Source organism: Sorex araneus, chromosome X (genome assembly GCF_027595985.1).
Source record: "Sorex araneus isolate mSorAra2 chromosome X, mSorAra2.pri, whole genome shotgun sequence".
NCBI lineage: Eukaryota > Metazoa > Chordata > Mammalia > Eulipotyphla > Soricidae > Sorex > Sorex araneus.
In genome coordinates this window covers 15,682,103-15,698,749 of record NC_073313.1, presented here as the reverse complement: position 1 = coordinate 15,698,749, position 16,647 = coordinate 15,682,103, and the positions used below count along the sequence as shown (strand labels likewise).

At 48.4% G+C, this 16,647-nt stretch overlaps 1 protein-coding gene across 3 annotated transcripts in view; it reads right to left on the bottom strand.

Moving 5' to 3' along the window:
* Positions 1 to 32: 32 nt before the first annotated feature.
* Positions 33 to 16,647, bottom strand: part of LOC129399964 (RNA polymerase II subunit A C-terminal domain phosphatase SSU72-like) — a 40,700-nt gene continuing 24,085 nt past the window's right edge. For all 3 annotated transcript variants that reach the window (XM_055121801.1, XM_055121802.1, XM_055121803.1), the window contains 3 exons: positions 5,362 to 5,424; positions 4,389 to 4,503; positions 33 to 1,406 (listed from right to left, as the gene is read on the bottom strand). In XM_055121801.1, coding sequence (XP_054977776.1) covers positions 515 to 1,195 — 681 coding nt within the window. In that variant the 5' untranslated portion in view covers positions 1,196 to 1,406; positions 4,389 to 4,503; positions 5,362 to 5,424 and the 3' untranslated portion in view covers positions 33 to 514. The remainder of the gene's footprint in view (positions 1,407 to 4,388; positions 4,504 to 5,361; positions 5,425 to 16,647) is intronic.

The following is a 16,647-nucleotide window of genomic DNA, read 5'->3' as shown; positions in this document are numbered from 1 at the left end:
TGAATCTTGGAGAGAAAGATGACAGCAGTGTATCACAACAAAACCAACTTTATTTTCTAGAAGAACAACTTGGGGGCCAAAGAACTAGTATAGCAGGAAAGGCGCTTGACTTGCACACAGCCGACCCGGGATAGATCCCAGCATCCCATACGACCACCCTGGGCCCCATCAGGTGTGATCCCTGAGCTCAGAGCCAGGAGTAAGCCCTGAGCACCACCGGGTATGGCCCCAAAAACAAGTAACAAACAAACAAACGAACAAAGCAAAAAACAATCGGGATGTCTCCCTCTGATCTCACAGGAAGGGGTGCGAGGAGCGCAGAGAGAAAGAAGCGTAGGAGGTGACATCCACAGTGGGTCTTAAGTTGGGGTCGCAGGGGTCAGAGATGGGGGTCTGGGGACTTGGCACAGCTTTGTCAGGGTTCAAGGAGGTGGGTGGCTGCGGGGGACTCTGTGCGAATGCTCTGGGCTGGGGGTGTCTCGGCAGAAGGGGGAGCCCAGCGTGTCTAAACTCGTCAGATCATATTATTATAAGGGAACAAGGTGGTCCTCAGCGGCCCAGGCTGGGGCACGAACATGCGGACCATCCCATCTTTCCACACTGGCCTGAAGGCAGAGGGTGAAAACTCGGGGTTGAGCCTCCTTTTCTTGGCCTCGGGACTCCCAAAGCCCTCAGGACCATCAAGCCTCCTCTTCCCTTTCCGGTAGCCGGAAGGGGTCCTGGGCGGAGCCTCCTCAGAATGGATGCTCAGGTGCCCGGTGCAGTGAGAATCCCCCTCCCCGGAACTGTCGGGGAAAGGAGGGGTGATGTCTGCCAGGCTCTGGGAGTACGGGCACTGCGGGGGCCGCAGGAGGATGGGCTTCAGGACCCCCTGGAGCTGCTCTCCGGCGCCATCCAAGCCCAGGAAAGTGCAGGGCACGGGCGGCTCCAGGATGGGCCGCCACAGCTCCAGGCCCTGCATCGCCTCCTCCCGGCTGTGGACCAGGTCGGGCGGGTCCTCCAGCGGGGGCGGGGTCTGCACGCGGAAGCGCAGGCGCCGGGGGAGGGCGAGGCACTGGGCCTCCTCCAGCGGCCCGAAGGCAGCCCGGGTCTGGGTGGACCGGTGCTGCTGGCGCACGGGCAGCAGAGCACTCTTGGTGCTGTCTGTGTACCGGTTGAGGTAGCTGCCCAGCTGGCGGCTAAGGTAGTTGCCCATGGTCGCGGCTCGCGCTCGGGTGTGGAGGAAGTCGACGGGGGCGCGTGGCCGTCGCCCGGCAGGGGTCCCACACGCACAAGCCCTCTGGGGCCCGAGCTCCCTGGCAACGAGAGTGCCGCGGGTCCGCGGTGGTTTCAGGCACGGAGTTCCGGGGCCGGGGCCTCAGAACTCGACATTCAAGGGGGAAGCGTTGATCGATTTCTCGCGGGTCCTGAAAAGAAGAGGACACGGTCGGGAGTTCCTTTTCTGCATTGGCAAGACAAAGCGTTGACTGCTAGGGCCGGGAGGGGAGGGGCGGGGCGAGCCCGTCGCAGCCCGCAATACGGCCGAGGGGGCTTCAAGCTAACGCACCTTGGGAGCTGCAAACCGGTAACAAAAAAGCCGTGAGACACTCGCAAAAGGCACCAAGATTTGATGGAACTGTACCACAGGAGAACTCATAGAGGCCTCTGATGTCTGGTCACGAAGGCCAGACATCCACAAAACGTCCAGTGTAACTCTTGGAGATATATACATACACACACATATAATATCTTCAACGTAACTCACAGCATGGGAATAGGATCAGATGGTACGTATACTCTAATGCCATTGGATAGAAATATTTATATAAATCATATAAAATAGTCAGAAAAATATAGATAGTTTATATATTATGTTTAAAACATTATATATTCTATATAGTAGAATATATATTTATACAAATATAAATAGTTTATATATTTTTCTTTATATGACATTTTCTTTCATTTTATATGATATTGGCATATTTACTGGCACGACAGAATTTCTCATTCTCTATTTGCAATATTACTCAGTGTCATCCAGGTGGTGACTAAGAGCCTCTGGCAAACCACCAAGTTTTGCGGGAGAGCTACAGACAATCATAGTGAATCACCTACATGCTTCTACCAGGAAGTCAATGTGTCCATTAATGAAGACTGACGATGTCTGCTTCTTTACCCACAGAGAGGTACAGCATCTCCTAAGGACTGGTCGAGATTAGGTCTATCAGTGGTGATACCCTAACCGAGCTTCAAAGGCAATTAGAGAATATCTGGAGACATTTTTGGTTGTCACTGCTTGAGGTACCACTGGTTTAGCCACTGGATAGCCTCCCACAACACATCTATTGGCCTATTTACCAGGACCACAAGAAGTTTATGGAGAATAAACAATTCATGGACCGAAACAACTTTAGGGGCCCAGACATCAAAGACCTTTATGAATTCTACGGTACACATTTATCAAATTTTGGTGCCTTTTGCAAATGTCTCACAGCTTTCTTGTTATCGTTTTGTAGATTCCAAGGTGCTTTAGTTTCTCGGACTATAGCTAATAGAGTTCTTTTTTTTTTTTTTGCTTTTTGGGACACACCTGACAATGCACAGGGGTTACTCCTAGCTCTGCACTCAGGAACCACTCCTGGAGGTACTCAGGGGACCATATGGAATGCTGGAAATCGAACCCGGGTTGGCTGCGTGCAAGCCCTACCCACTGGGCTATTGTTCCAGCCCCTAGAGTTCATTTTAATGTCTCCTAATTGTGATTTATATATGCCCAAGGAATTAAGTTCTAAAAATTAATGATATTCCACTAATTGTTTATATGATTTCCTTCTGGGGGCTTTAAGATTGCCTACTGTCAAAAGTTAGTGAAATTCAGTATGTAATATGCTAAGAATAGTTGAGTTGGGTTAGAGACCAGAGAGATTGCTCAGTGGATTGGAGTGGATTCTTTGCAAGTAGTAGCCCAAAGTTCCATCCCTGGTACCACACGGTCCCTAAGCATCACCAGGAGTGATTCCTGAGCCCCAAGTCAGGAATATTCCCTGAGCACACTGTGTGTGGTTAAAAAAATAGTGGTATTAGTAGATAACCCTTCCAGGCTAAGCATACTACTTATTGGCTTTTAGGCTACACCCTACACTCCAAATATAGGGTTTATGCCTTGCTCTGAGCTCAGGGATTAGTCCTGGCATATGCAGTACCAAGGATCAAACTGGGTTGGCTGTGTGCAAAGCAAGTAACTTAACCCTGTACTATCTCTCTGGACCATATTATTTATTTTTGAACTGAGATTAATTTACCAATTAGAGAATTTTTCACTTGCTCTATTTAAAATGTTTTAAAACTAGTTGAAAAGTTATATTTGGGGTGGGAGAGTTGGGGCCACAGGAATTACTTCTGCCTCTATACTCCGGGGACCACATGGGGTAGAACTCGGGTGGTCACATGCAAGGAATGCCCCTTAATCCCTAAAATATCTCTCTGGCCCAGATGAACTTCTAAAATGTACTTTAAGAATCAATAGAAATGAAAATATGACTTTTCACCTCAGATTTCTGGATGGAATGACAAATATTAAATCATTTCTATAATGAAACATCCATGTATTTCTGTAAAAACTCCTATCTGAGTGAAGTATATGTCATATCTGATACATTACTGTTTCTAGGGGCCGGGGTGATAGTAATATTTCATCTAGTTTTTCTAATTTTCAGTGATATCGGTTATTTGTTACTTCTTTAGGGGGGATTCCAATTATTGGTGAATTTTGGCTTCATTGTTATCCTGTCTTTTATAAAAAGAATTAGCAATGTCTGATAAACTATAAAATGTGTGATAAACTACAAGAATTAGCAATGTTTTGTTCTTGGGGAAATTTTTTAATTATTAAAATCTAATATAAACAAGTAAGCAGTTATTGCTATAGTAGAGTTAGGTTATGAATTAAGCAGGATTGCTTAGTATTGATATAGTAAGCATTAATTAAATTTGAATTCAGTTTCTAAAGAAAAAATAAATACCACTTCTACATAGCCACTGTCTGGTTCTGTCTTTGCCCTGTTGTTCCAGAGAAAAATCCCCTTAAGGATATTAAAGGTTCTGAACACATCCATTTTAAATTTTTTTTCTATTTGAAAGCATCTTACTTTTTATATAGATTGTCTACAATGCATGTATAATAAAATATGTGTTAAGTGTGAAAGCAAAAAGTTTGAGTTTTTTACTTCAAATTAGCCACTAAGAGGAGCTCCTAACTCACATCCCATCTGAGACAAAACGTTCGCACATTTTGATAAAAATAGTAGAAATACAAGATACATAAGTGGACACCAACGTGTGAATGCAGCCTTGTTCTAAAGTGGTGGACTAAAGTCTCCTTAGAGGGAAATGCAAAAAGAACTTACCTGATTTTGATGGACCGCTACAGACTGCTTCTTAATGATCCAGATCCAGGCAGTAATCCGGGCAGGATGGCATCAGGCAGGAAGGGTCGAATGAGCGCAACTCCACAAGGGTATCCTGTCCAAGAGAAGGGGCAACCGGGTCAGCATGGAGGGGTGACAACCATACTGAACCCGAAGACGAGGTTCTGGGGCTGTCTGGGGACCAGCAAGGGGCCAGGGGCCTTCCTGGACCCTCTGGGACACTCAGGACAGAATCAAACCAGGTCGTTCCTGCAGTTCCCTGTGTGTGTGTGTGTCTGTCTGTCTGCCTCCAACTCCTCAGTGGGAGCAAAGCAGCATGCTTCTCCCTCCCACGCCCTGCTGAGCTGATACCAGGTGAACTTGGGGGTGACAGGAAGTGGTATGAGGAGCTGCAGGAACAAGGAGCCTCCCTTTGCAGGAGAGATTTCTAGAATTCTCTAAATTGCAGCGCAAATGAGGAGCCTGGACTCAGAGAGAGGGCGATGAGAAAGAGGGAGCTGGAATGGGCAGGAGAGGGGAAAGAGGCATACTATATAGGATGCGTACGTGTGTATGTGTGTGTGTGTGTGTGTGTGTGTGCTCCTAAAAGCGCCACCCCTTGGGGATTCTGAACACAATAAAAAATGTCTCTCTGAACCATTTTTTCATGGGCACTTCAACAGAGCAGGGTCAGGCTGACATTAGTGAGATGGCCTTAGTGCTCAGTGACATGGCAACGGGCGAGGGTAACTGGGGCTCACAAAAGAAGACTACTCTGTCCCCACCATTTGCCACAGGTTCGGGGCCTCGCTCAAGCATCCTTAGGGACCCTTGACCTAAGGCAATGCTCGAAAAGCCCCAGAAAACAGACCACTTGACTTACAGCCCGACTCGCAAAGTGCACTAACACGTGAGTCACTCTGAGCTGGAGAGAGAAAATACGATGCAGGCAATGGAGAAAAAAAAATATTACCTTATGTTTGATGGATGGCAAAGCATTCACCAATTCCTGCAGCTCTCGGTGATGTTTTCCTAACTAAAGAAGAAGCAAAAATTAAACATGGAACACCATTGGCATCTTCCTCTGGAACTGCAAAGGAACAGGATGCAAAGTGAAACGCCCGCTCGGTACTTACGAAACCTCTGTCGCTGTCCCCCTGCACTGACACTGAGCACTTAGAAGCAGAGAAACACCTCGGAACGGAATTCCTTACAATACAGTTGAGGGCTCTGCTACCTGCCAGGCCGGAGCTGGGGATCCGCGCGCAGGGAGAGGTGCCCGCGCTGTCTGTCTCCCGCTCTGCGCCTCGCGGGAGCGGGACCCACGGCTTTTAGAGGCCGAAGCTCTCCACACGCACCAGAGCTGGTCAAGCCCAGGTCTGCGTAGCGGCTCCTGAGTGCTCAAGGGCTTGTTCCGTTATTTTCTCCTCTCTCTATGCGAGGCTTTGATATCCCGGTCGTGCTGACACTTCAGTTGGCTAATTGCTGGAGAGCTCTAACAAGTAGGAAAGGCAGTGCCGTTCCCATGCTAACTGGAGAGGACCCTCACCCCCGGCCGCCTCGTCTAGAGGGTGGGTGCTGAGCCTCTGGGTGATGATGTGCCTGCCCCGATCACCCCAAGGCCAGGAATACCAGCGGACTTGGGTCAGCCTTTCTGCTGCTGAGTTGGCTGGTGTTCGTACAACTAGCCAATCCCAACCCCGTTCCCCTGGAAACCAAGGTGAAAGCTCTGGTTCACTCTTCTCCCCTCACCCTCTCTGCGGTCCTCAAGTGCTCCAGCCTTGGACCCCACAGCTCCCGGATTCTGATTTGGGAGTTTAAGAAAAGCCTTTCTGCGTCCTCGCCATTTCCAAGCCTGTACATCTAACCAGACCCGAGTAAAACAAACGCTGGGGACACTGAAAATCCGCAGGGAGTCTGCGGGTGGCCTTCGCCTGCTGAAGTGCCTGAGCTCCGAGACCCAGCAGCGCAGGCCTCTCAGCGGGGTGCAAGCCAGTTCTAGCAGCACAACAGGTCACATGCGTGAGAGCTTTTTCCCATCTGCAAACAGAGTAGCCCCCGCAAGCATTTAGTGAAAGCAGACTCTGCCGGCACTCGAAAATTGCAGCTCCTCTCTCTCGCCAGCCTTTCAAATCTGGATTCGGTTTTATTTCCAATTGCATGGCAGGTGCGGTGATTCGCAACCTGCTAATTCAGGTTCTCGTGCATAAAACACTGTACCTAGAGCTGTCCTTTCCCCTCCACAACTGTCCTGGTGTCCTTCTGCCACACCCCCCACCCTGCCCCACCCCGGGCCACCCCTGTGTCCCGGGGCGAGCTTCCTACGGAAGACCCACATCCATTCCAACACTGGCTGGTTTCTGCTCTTTGTGATGTATGCCAGTCACACACTTGCTTCTTAACTGGTATCTCACATTTTGGGTTTTAATGATTTAAAAACAATTTATTTGAGGGCCAGAGAGACAGCACAGCGGGTAGGGCATTTGCCTTGCACACAGCCAACCTGGCTTCAGTCCTTGGCACCCCCCTAGGGTCCCGCAAACACCACCAAGAGTTGTTTCTGAATACAGAGCCAGGAGTAAGCCCTGAGCATTGCCAGGTGCAGCCCCCCAAAAACAAAAATATTTTAAAAATCAATAATTAGGCAACATGCTTCAGAGATGTCTCCAGATCCCGTGCCAGACTGTCTCACCAGGGGCGACCCAGAGGAGACTGAGTGAACCCCCCCTCCCATCCCAATAGAGCCCCGAAAGCTGAAAAAACCCAGAACTCAATCACCACCATGCTCACGGCCGACTTCCACAGGCTCAAATGGGCCTCGTCCATGAGAGGATTTGCTAAAAAAACAAAACAAAACAAAACAAAACAAAAAACAGGTGTGCGGGACTTGTGACCAAAATCTCCAGGCTCGCATGGAGTCAGGAGTGGGCAACCTCACCCGCCAACTCCCTGTGCTTCCGGTAGCCTGGCAGTCACGCCCACAAACTGCCTCTAGCGCCATAAAGCTCATTAATGGCCATGGTCCAGAGACTCACAAACAAATCTCAGAAGAGAGCAACACGAGCAACACGCCCCAGAGATGCCTCCAGACCCCAAAGTCACATCCAGTTTTAAAAAATTGTATTAACCTCAGCTGCATCACCATATTTAAAATTTTAGAATTACTGAAGGGACATCTCATACTCTACACCACCATTGTGACAAGGGCTAAATGGCTTAAGGGTGAAATACAACAATCTTCACACACTTTCCTCTAAGGAAACTTTTAGGATCATTTTTAGCAGATGATTCATAACAAGCAAAACAAAATGAAGTATTTAGGAACTGCTTTGGGAGTAGGCTTTGGGGGTCGGGGTGGAAACATTCAAAATATGGTGGTGGGAAGGTGTAATGGGGGTGGGATTGGTGTTGGAATATTAACTGTAATTAAAAATTATAAATATCAGAACTTCATTCAATAAAATTGTTTTTAGGGGGGGGCGGTACTGGCCCCACTCTCTGCAGAGATGTGACCCCAGCAGCCACACGTGTGCGGCCTCTCAGCAGTTGCACGAGCATGATTCCAGAGGCCAGCTAAACTACTTTTGCTACCGGCAGCTTCTTGCAGAAATGTCTCTAGACTGTGAACTAGGGAAAAGGTTTTTCTCTCTCGCCTTTTCCTTGCTGGGAGGGGATGGGGGGAAGGGTGTGGCGACCTCCATCTTATGAGGATCATTAATGAGAGGTACAAACTTGCAATGATTCCATTTCTGGCAGAAATTTCCCTGGACTTAGTTACTAAAATACAGAAATCCAAAATCGCACAGCCATGCAACCTCATATCTCCTCATTCTCAGCAATGAAAAACAAATTATCAAATGCTTCCTTTTCAGCAGGTCTGATTCTGGGGGGGGGGGAACTCCAAACAATAATAGTGAGTTTTTTGTTAAAATATTGAATGTAACCAAAGTAAAGAGAAAGTAAAGTGAAATGTATCAGTTACACAGGCAGGGGTGGGAGGTATACTGGGGTTTTTTTGGTGGTGGAATATGTGCACCGGTGAAGGGATGGTTGTTTAGCATTGTATAACTGAGACTTAAGCCTGAAAGCATTGTAATTTCCACATGGTGATTCAATTAAAAAATAAATAAATAAGTAAAAATTTTTAAAAAGTTTTTAAAAAGTCAACGGTTTATTTAATTGAGCTCAGGCCACCAGCCCATGGGTCTCAAATTTTCACCATTACTTATTCAATATTTTTTATCTTTAACTTTTTATATCATTGCCTAAAAATAGAAATGTATTATAACCTCCAGTTGTAATTTTATTTTATTTTATTTTAAATTTTTTGTTCATTTACTCTTTTTGCTTTTTGGGTCACACCCGGCAATGCACAGGGGTTACTCCTGGCTCACACACTCAGGACTTACTCCTGGAGGTGCTTGGGGGACCATATGGGACGCTGGGAATCAAACCCGGGTCGGCTGCGTGCAAGGCAAACGCCCTACCCGCTGTGCTATCACTCCAGTCCCCAGCTGTAATTTTAGCTCAGGAATCACTCCTGATGGGTTCAGGGTGTTCCTGATGGGTTGAGGTGCTGGGGATCGAACCTGCATTAACCATGTGGAAGGCAAATCCACTGTGCTATAACTCTGGCCCTCACTTGATTTTTTTAAAAGATGATACCTCAAAAAGCTAAAATTAAAGTCCAAGGGGCTGGAGCAATAGCACAGCGGGTAGGGTGTTCACCTTGCACGCAGTCGACCCAGGTTCAATTCCCAGCATCCCATATGGTGCCCTAAGCACCGCCAGAAGTAATTTCTGAGTGCAGAGCCAGGAGTAACCCCTGTGCATCACCGGGTGTGGCCCAAATAGCAATAAATAAATAAATAAATAAATAAATAAATAAAGCCCATTAAGCTACCTCTCTGGCCCTGAAATACATTCTTAACAATCTTGGATGTTACATATAGTTTATCTTAATATTAACTCCAATAATCTTAAATTTTTACAATATTTTATCTTTTCATTTTAGAATAGGTGTTAAACTTTGCAAGATTAGTGTTTAAAATTTATTTTTATTAAGACACCATGACTTGGGGACTGGAGCGATAGCACAGCGGGTAGGGCGTTTGCCTTGCACGAGGCCGACCCGGGTTCGATTCCCAGCATCCCATATGGTCCCCTGAGCACCGCCAGGAGTGATTCCTGAGTGCAGAGCCAGGAGTAACCCCTGTGCATCACCAGGTGTGACCCAGAAAGGAAAAAAAAAAGCAAAGCAAAGAAGCAAGACACCATGACTTACAAAACTGTTCATAATAGAATTGTTTCAGGCCTACAATGTGCCAACACAAATCCCACCACCAGTGTGACCTTCCCTCCGCCAAGGTTCCCGCCTTTCCTCCCATTCCCTGGCCTGCCCCCTTGGAAGGCATGTAACAAATTTATTTCATATTGCTTGCTCCAACAAAACTTAAAGAAATTATCAGTAATAAATAATAGTCACAAATAAAAGTTAATTCGTGATGATTGATTTTAACCTATGTAAAGAAATTCAAATCACTTAATGCAATATAATATAATGCCCACTCTTGCTTACATAAATAAGTTTTTAACTCTGACATCTAAAATATATTGCGTTAAATTTTATTTGGTACTCGGATCTCATTGTGGTCATGATCATGTCCTCCCTTTCATTATTATATTTTTTGAAAAATTCTAGTGTTTTTTTTCCTTAAAATATTCTGTTTTCTGTCTTGGGGGCTGGAGCAATAGCGCAGCAGGTAGGGCGATTGCCTTGCAGATAGCCAAACCGGGGTTGATTCCCAGCATCCCATAGGGTCGTCCAAGCACCGCCAGGAGTAATTCCTGAGTGCACGAGCCAGGAGTAACCCCTGTGCATCGCCGGGTGTGACCAAAGAAGCAAAAAGAAAATATTTTGTCTTGGGGCTGGAGCTATAGCACAGTGAAGAGGGTGTTTGCCTTGCACGCAGCCTACCTGGGTTCGATTCCCAGCATCCCATAAGGTCCCCTGAGCACTGCCAGGAGTCATTCCTGAGTGCAGAGCCAGGAGAAACACCTGAGCATCACCAGGTGTGACCCAAAAATCCAAAAATAAATTCTGTCTCAGGGCTGGAGAGATAGGACAGTGGGTAGGATATTTGCCTTGCATGTGGCCAACCCAGATTTGAATCCTGGCACCCATAGAGTCCCCTGAGGCCACCAGGAGTAAGCTCTGAGCAACAGCGGCTGTGACTCCCAAACAAATTCTGTCACAACCAAACCATCTTTGTGCACCTTCTGCATCCTCACATCTTCCAACTTTGCCTGTCTTTCTAAGTGCAGGATGACCCATCAAAGCAAAATCACCCACAATCGAACAGGACTGCTCGAAAATAAGCCATCTGCCATTCAGCACGCATAGTTAAACATACATTTCAATATGTTTAAATATTTAAGCATGTTTCCTCAACCAAAACAAAGCCATCAAGAAAAATATATGACCATCTGTTAGAGAACAAGAAAGAAAGAAAGAACGGGAGCACATTTATGTGAAATCAACAATAGTATTTGGGTAAAAAAGAATACAATACCCAGAAATAAATTTCACCAAGGAAGTAAAAGATCTGTACTCTGACAAGAAGGTATTGAAAGGAATTTTAAAGACAACACATATAAATGGAAACGCAGCTGGTGTCCGTGAAATGGAAAAATTACTGTTAAATGTCAATACTCCCCAAAGCCATCTGTAGTTCAGTACAACGCCTTTCAAGATTCTGGTGGCACTTTTCCATCAAGTGGACACAAGCACTCCAGAAACACACCTGGACGCGGCCATGCAGCGCATCCTGCAGGGGTGAGGCCCTAGCTACATGCCCCACCCCTAGCAGCGCTGGGTCTGACCTTAGCAGGCGGCCAACCGGTCCAAGTAATCCGGGGCCCCGGCGCCGGCAGAGCGGCCCAGAAACACAGCATTGCTCTATGCGGCCTTCACAATAATCGGGAGTATAATTTTAAAAACGTACATGGAGGGCTGGATCAATAGCACAGCGGGGAGGGCATTTGCCTTCCACGGGGCCGACCCGGGTTGGATTCCCAGTATCCCATATGGTCCCCTGAGCACTGCCAGGGGTAATTCCTGAGTGCAGAGCCAGGTGTGACCCAAAAAGCAAAATAAATAAATAAATAACAAAATAAAATAAAATAAAATAAAATAAAATAAAATAAAATAAAATAAAATAAAATAAAAACGTTCATGGAGGGCTGAGACAGAGCTCCAGGACTAAGCGCATGCTTACACCTGGACCCAGGTTCAATTCCCAGCATCGCCTGTTTCCTCAACCACCACCAGGTTTGTCCTACGGGGAAAAAATTATACGGAACCACAAACAGCTATATAAACCCTGAGAAGAAAAGACAAGGCAGGCGGCCTCACAATTCCTAACGTGAAGCTATATACAAAGCTATAATTGGGGGCCGGAGTGACAGCACAGTGGGTAGGGCGTTTGCCTTGCATGCAGCAGACCCGGGTTTGATTCCCGGCATCCTATATGGTGCCCCAAGCACCGCCAGGAGTAATTCCTGAGTGCAGCGCCAGGAGGAACCTCTGAGTACCGGGGGGTGTGATCCAGAAAGAAAAAAGAAAGCTGGAGTTGAAGAGGCACATAAACCAGTAGAACAGAAGAGCTCGAGGGGGGTAAGCAGAGGGACTGAGAGACAGTACCTGCCTTGCACACCGCTGACTGCCAGGAGTGATGCCCGAGCACTACCAGCCAGGAACAAGCCCTGAACACAGAAACAGGAGTAGTCCCTGAGCATCACAAGGTGTGAACCAAGCCTACTCACAAAGAAAATAAACAATTATTTACTTATCTAAAAAAATGAAGTATTTTCCCAGACTGCAAATAAAGGGGAGACAAAGGGATGATTCACAAGTGTGTGACCCAACCCCACCTCCAAATAAAATAAATATTTACTCTTTTTTAAAAAGTGTAACCTTTTCCCAGACTGCAGATAAAAAGGAAAGAAAGTGATGATTCAAACAATGCAGCAAGTTGTTTTTTTTTTTTGATACATCCCGGCCTCAGCTGCTTATAAAGTCCTATTTTTGCTCCAAATGTGGGAGGTAAATTTTGTTTTGCCTTTGTTAATGGTTGCAGGAGATGTGGGGGGTATGCTTTAAAAGATCTTGAAGGGGGATATTAGGAGGTAAAACGCTTGCTTGCTGTCCATGTTTTCGCTTGGACTGACCCTCGGGTGCTTCCTGGTACCAAATGAGTCACATTTATCTGTAATTTTAATTGTTTGGGAGCCTGGGTTTGGTGTGACCTGCAGGGGTGAGAAATCACGGTCCACTGGACACAACAGATGTTGTTCAAAAACACTTTTTTGCTGTTGCTGTTGCTGCTATTTCAGAGTCAGACCCAGGGGTGTTCGGGGCTTATTCCTGAGCTTCGCTGGGCGTGGCCCCCAAACAAAACAAACCAATAACAACCTTGTGAGTTCTAAGCCCCAGGTGTTGCCCCCATCCCATCTGTTAGTAGTGAAATGCACTCATAGATGCTGCTGGTAAAAAAAAAAAAATAACAAAAATCACATGTTTTATGTAGTCCCTGTCCCCTGCCAAGGAAATATATTTTCAACTAGTTGTTTCTATAGAATAAGTAGTTTTTTATTCCATTTTTTTCTGACCAGTATTTTTTTTTAATTTTTCCCCCCGGGGTGGGTGTTTGAGCACTGCTCAAAGCAGGAGAGTCAGCCCTGGGCGTGGTCCCCAAAACAAAAAAATAAAACATAAATTTATCATTTTAGCTACTTATAACTGTACAGTTTGATAACTCCCCATTCTCTCTGTCCGGCCCCTATGAACTACCATTCCTTGTGCTGCTATAATTTTTTTTTGGTGGAGCCATATCAGGTGATGGGCTTATTCCTGGTGGGGCTTGGGACCACCATATGGGGTATTAGGATTGAAACTGGGTTGACCAAGTGCAAGGCAAAAGCCCTACCTGCTCTGGCCTACAGCTCTGGCCTGCAGTCAATATTTTTAACTATAAATTATAAAATGGGTCTGGAGCGATAGCACAGCGGGTACGGCATTAGCCTTGCACGCGGCCGACCCGGCTCAATTACTTCGTCCCTCTCAGAGAGCCCGGCAAGCTACCGAGTATCCCGCCCGCAGGGCAGAGCCTGGCAAGCTCCCTGTGGTGTATTCGACATGCCAAAAACAGTAACAAGTCTTACAATGGAGACGTTACTGGTGCCCGCTCGAGCAAATCGATGAGCAACGGGATGACAGTGACAGTGACGGAAATTATAAAACAAAAATTTAGAGTCTGGAGCGATTATACAGCAGGGAGGGCGTCTGCCTTGCACGGGCTAAGCTGGATTCAATCTCCCCTATCCCATATGGTTCTCCGAGCCCACCAGGAGTGATTCCTGAGTGCAGACAGGAGTAACCCCTGAGCCCCACCGGGTGTGACCCCCCCAAACCAAAAATTATCCACAGTATTTTTTTTATCATTTTAGCCACTTATAAACTGTGCAGTTAAGTAACTTCCTCCCTCCAGCCCCTCCTGACCATCATTCTTCGCTCTGCTATAATTTTTATTGGGGGGGGGGCGCTATCATATCCACCGGTGCTCAAGGCTTATTCCTGGCTCTGCACCTTAGGAACTGCTCCTGGCTGGGGATTAGGGGACCATGCGGGGCGTCGGGGATTGAACGAACCGTGGCTGATGGCGTGCAAGGACACTGGCAGAAGGCAAGCGCCGTATCCGCTGCACTCTGGCTCGGACCTGAATTTCTTTCCTTTTAAAAACCCAATAATTCAATTATTACCGTGCTAGTTATTTACTCGGCAGTCTGGAGACATTTTGGTGAATTTTACCTTTTGCGTATTATATATAAATAAAACTGCTTCTTAGCGTGGGTATACGAAGACGCCTTCATTGGCTTGCTTTCAGTTCTTTATGGGCATATGCCCGTATGTGGAATCACTGCATCGTGTAAGAAAAATTAAAGTATTTAATTTTTTTTCTTTCGGGTCTCTCCCGGCGATTATTCCTGGCTCTGCACTCAGGAATTACTCCTGGCGGTGCTTGGGGGACCATACGGGATGCTGGGAATCGAACCGGGTCGGCTGCGTGCAAGGCAACCGCCCAACGCACTGCTATCCCTCCAGCCCCTAAAATGTTTAACTTTTTAAAATTTTCGATAACATTTAGAAATTCTTTAATTTTAAATAAAATTTAATTTTTAAAACATTTTTAAATAAAATTAAAATTTTATTTTTAATTTTATTTGACTTCAGGTGGCGGTTTCCATCTCAGGCAACCCATACGCTCTCTCGAGCCCGGCAGGAGTGAGGCCTGAGCTCCAGTCGTTTCTTTTTGAAATAATAATTAAAAAAAAATCACTTTCTTGCCATGGGCCCCGGTCTTTGGGGGGTTATTCTAGACTCGGGGCTGTTCCAGACTCTGTTCTCGCGGCCCGAGCGACGCTGGAGGAGAGCACTGCGGCGGGAGTAGCTCTCACGCCTGACAGAGTTAGGGTCGCTCAAAATTCCCAGAGGAAAAGTCTAGATCTGACAGTTGCTCCGGCCGCGCCGAGCGTGTCGCCTCAAGAGGTAAGACGGGGGCGAGCGACGGCGACGGCGCTTCACGCCGCCAACCTAGGTTCGATCCCTGGCGCCCCTCACGGGAACGGCGTCTGTGCGCAGAAGCCGGGACTGAGCCCCGACGGCCGCCGGGTGTGCCCCCAAATAACGACAAGAAAAACCCACCCATGTACAGTTCGCTAACGCCCCATCGTCTCCACCAGCCCTTCGTGCCCCTAGACTCGCTTTCAGGCCGCACCCGGCGGTGCTCGGGGCCGTTCCCTGGCGCCGTTCGGGTCCCGGGGGTCGAACAGGCGCCCTCCCCGCGGCCCTCTCTCGCGCCCTGAATTTCTTTCCTTGGAAAAACGGAATAATCCCGTAATCTGGGGATTTGTTAGTTTCCCCTCTGGGCGAGTAGGAATGAACCTGCCTATCCGCCCGGCACACAAACCCCCCTTTCCGGGCTGGGAGTTCTTTGGGGTTACCGTCTGAGGGGAAAAAAAATTAGGGGCCGGGGTCACAAAACGAGGTGACGAAGCCTCCTGAGGCCGAGGTTCGAACCCCCGGACCAGCTGCGGCGCCCTGAGACCCGCCCGGAGTAGCCCCTGGGCCCCGCTGGGTGTGGCCCCAATATCCCCAGCTCGCAAAAAATAAAAAAATAAAAGAGAGAAAAAAAAGAAAAAAAACACCCTCTTACCTGTTCTCGGAGGCTGAGCAGACTCCCAAGCAGTGCTCGGGGACTCCGGGCCGCTGGCGGCGAAGTTTCAATACTCGGCCTCGGGCCTGAGACGCGGGGTCTGGGGTGCGGGCAGGCGGCTGCGGCCGCTCCCGGGCCCAGGGGCACCGAGCACGTCGGGGGGTCCCCCCGCACGCGGCCTCGCTCAACCCCGACAGCAGAAAAACCCGGATCCCGCACGCAGCGCCAGGAGACTCCCGCCCGCCGTGCTCGCCGCCACCTTCTGGCTCCGCCGCCGCGCGCCGCCGGCTATAAATCTGCGCCTTCCCCTCCCCCACCCCCCGCACGTATCCCCCCCCCGCCTGTCGTCTGGGCCCGTGCCTGACCCCAAAGCGTCTGGGGCACGGTGACCTCAACCTGCCCCGAGCCCGGGTCGCCTCCACTTCCAGCAGGAACGCCCGGGCCCTTGGTAGCAGTGTCGCTGCACCTGCCCCATCCAAACCCACCTGCGGGTCCCAAGGAGGGTTCGGGGGACACTGCACTGGGCCCGGCCCCAAGGAGGGGTCTCCCCCGCCGGCGTCGCTCGGTCCGCCAGAGCACTGTCGGGAGCCCCGCGTCTGCGGTGGCCCCCGCAGAGCCGGGGCTGTGGCGCAAAACTGATTTTGAGAGGATGATTAAAAATAATAAAATAAAATAAAATAAAATAAAATAAAATAAAATAAAATAAAACAACGGGAGTTCGGGGCTCGCTGCCGCCGCACTCGAGGGAACACGCGGGCCGCGGGGGATGGGAGCCGGTCGCGTGAAGGCGCGCGACCTGCCCGTTGCACTGTCACTCCGGCCGCCACGCCGGTTTTTTTTTTTTAAATTCTTGGCTTATTTCTGGCTCTGGGGTCGGGGGTGTCCCCAGGTAATGCTCGGGGGACCCTCTGAGGTGCCGGAGATCGAACCCGGGTTGATGCGTGAAGAGCGGTGACCTCCCCACTGTACCGTCGCTCTGAAATCCG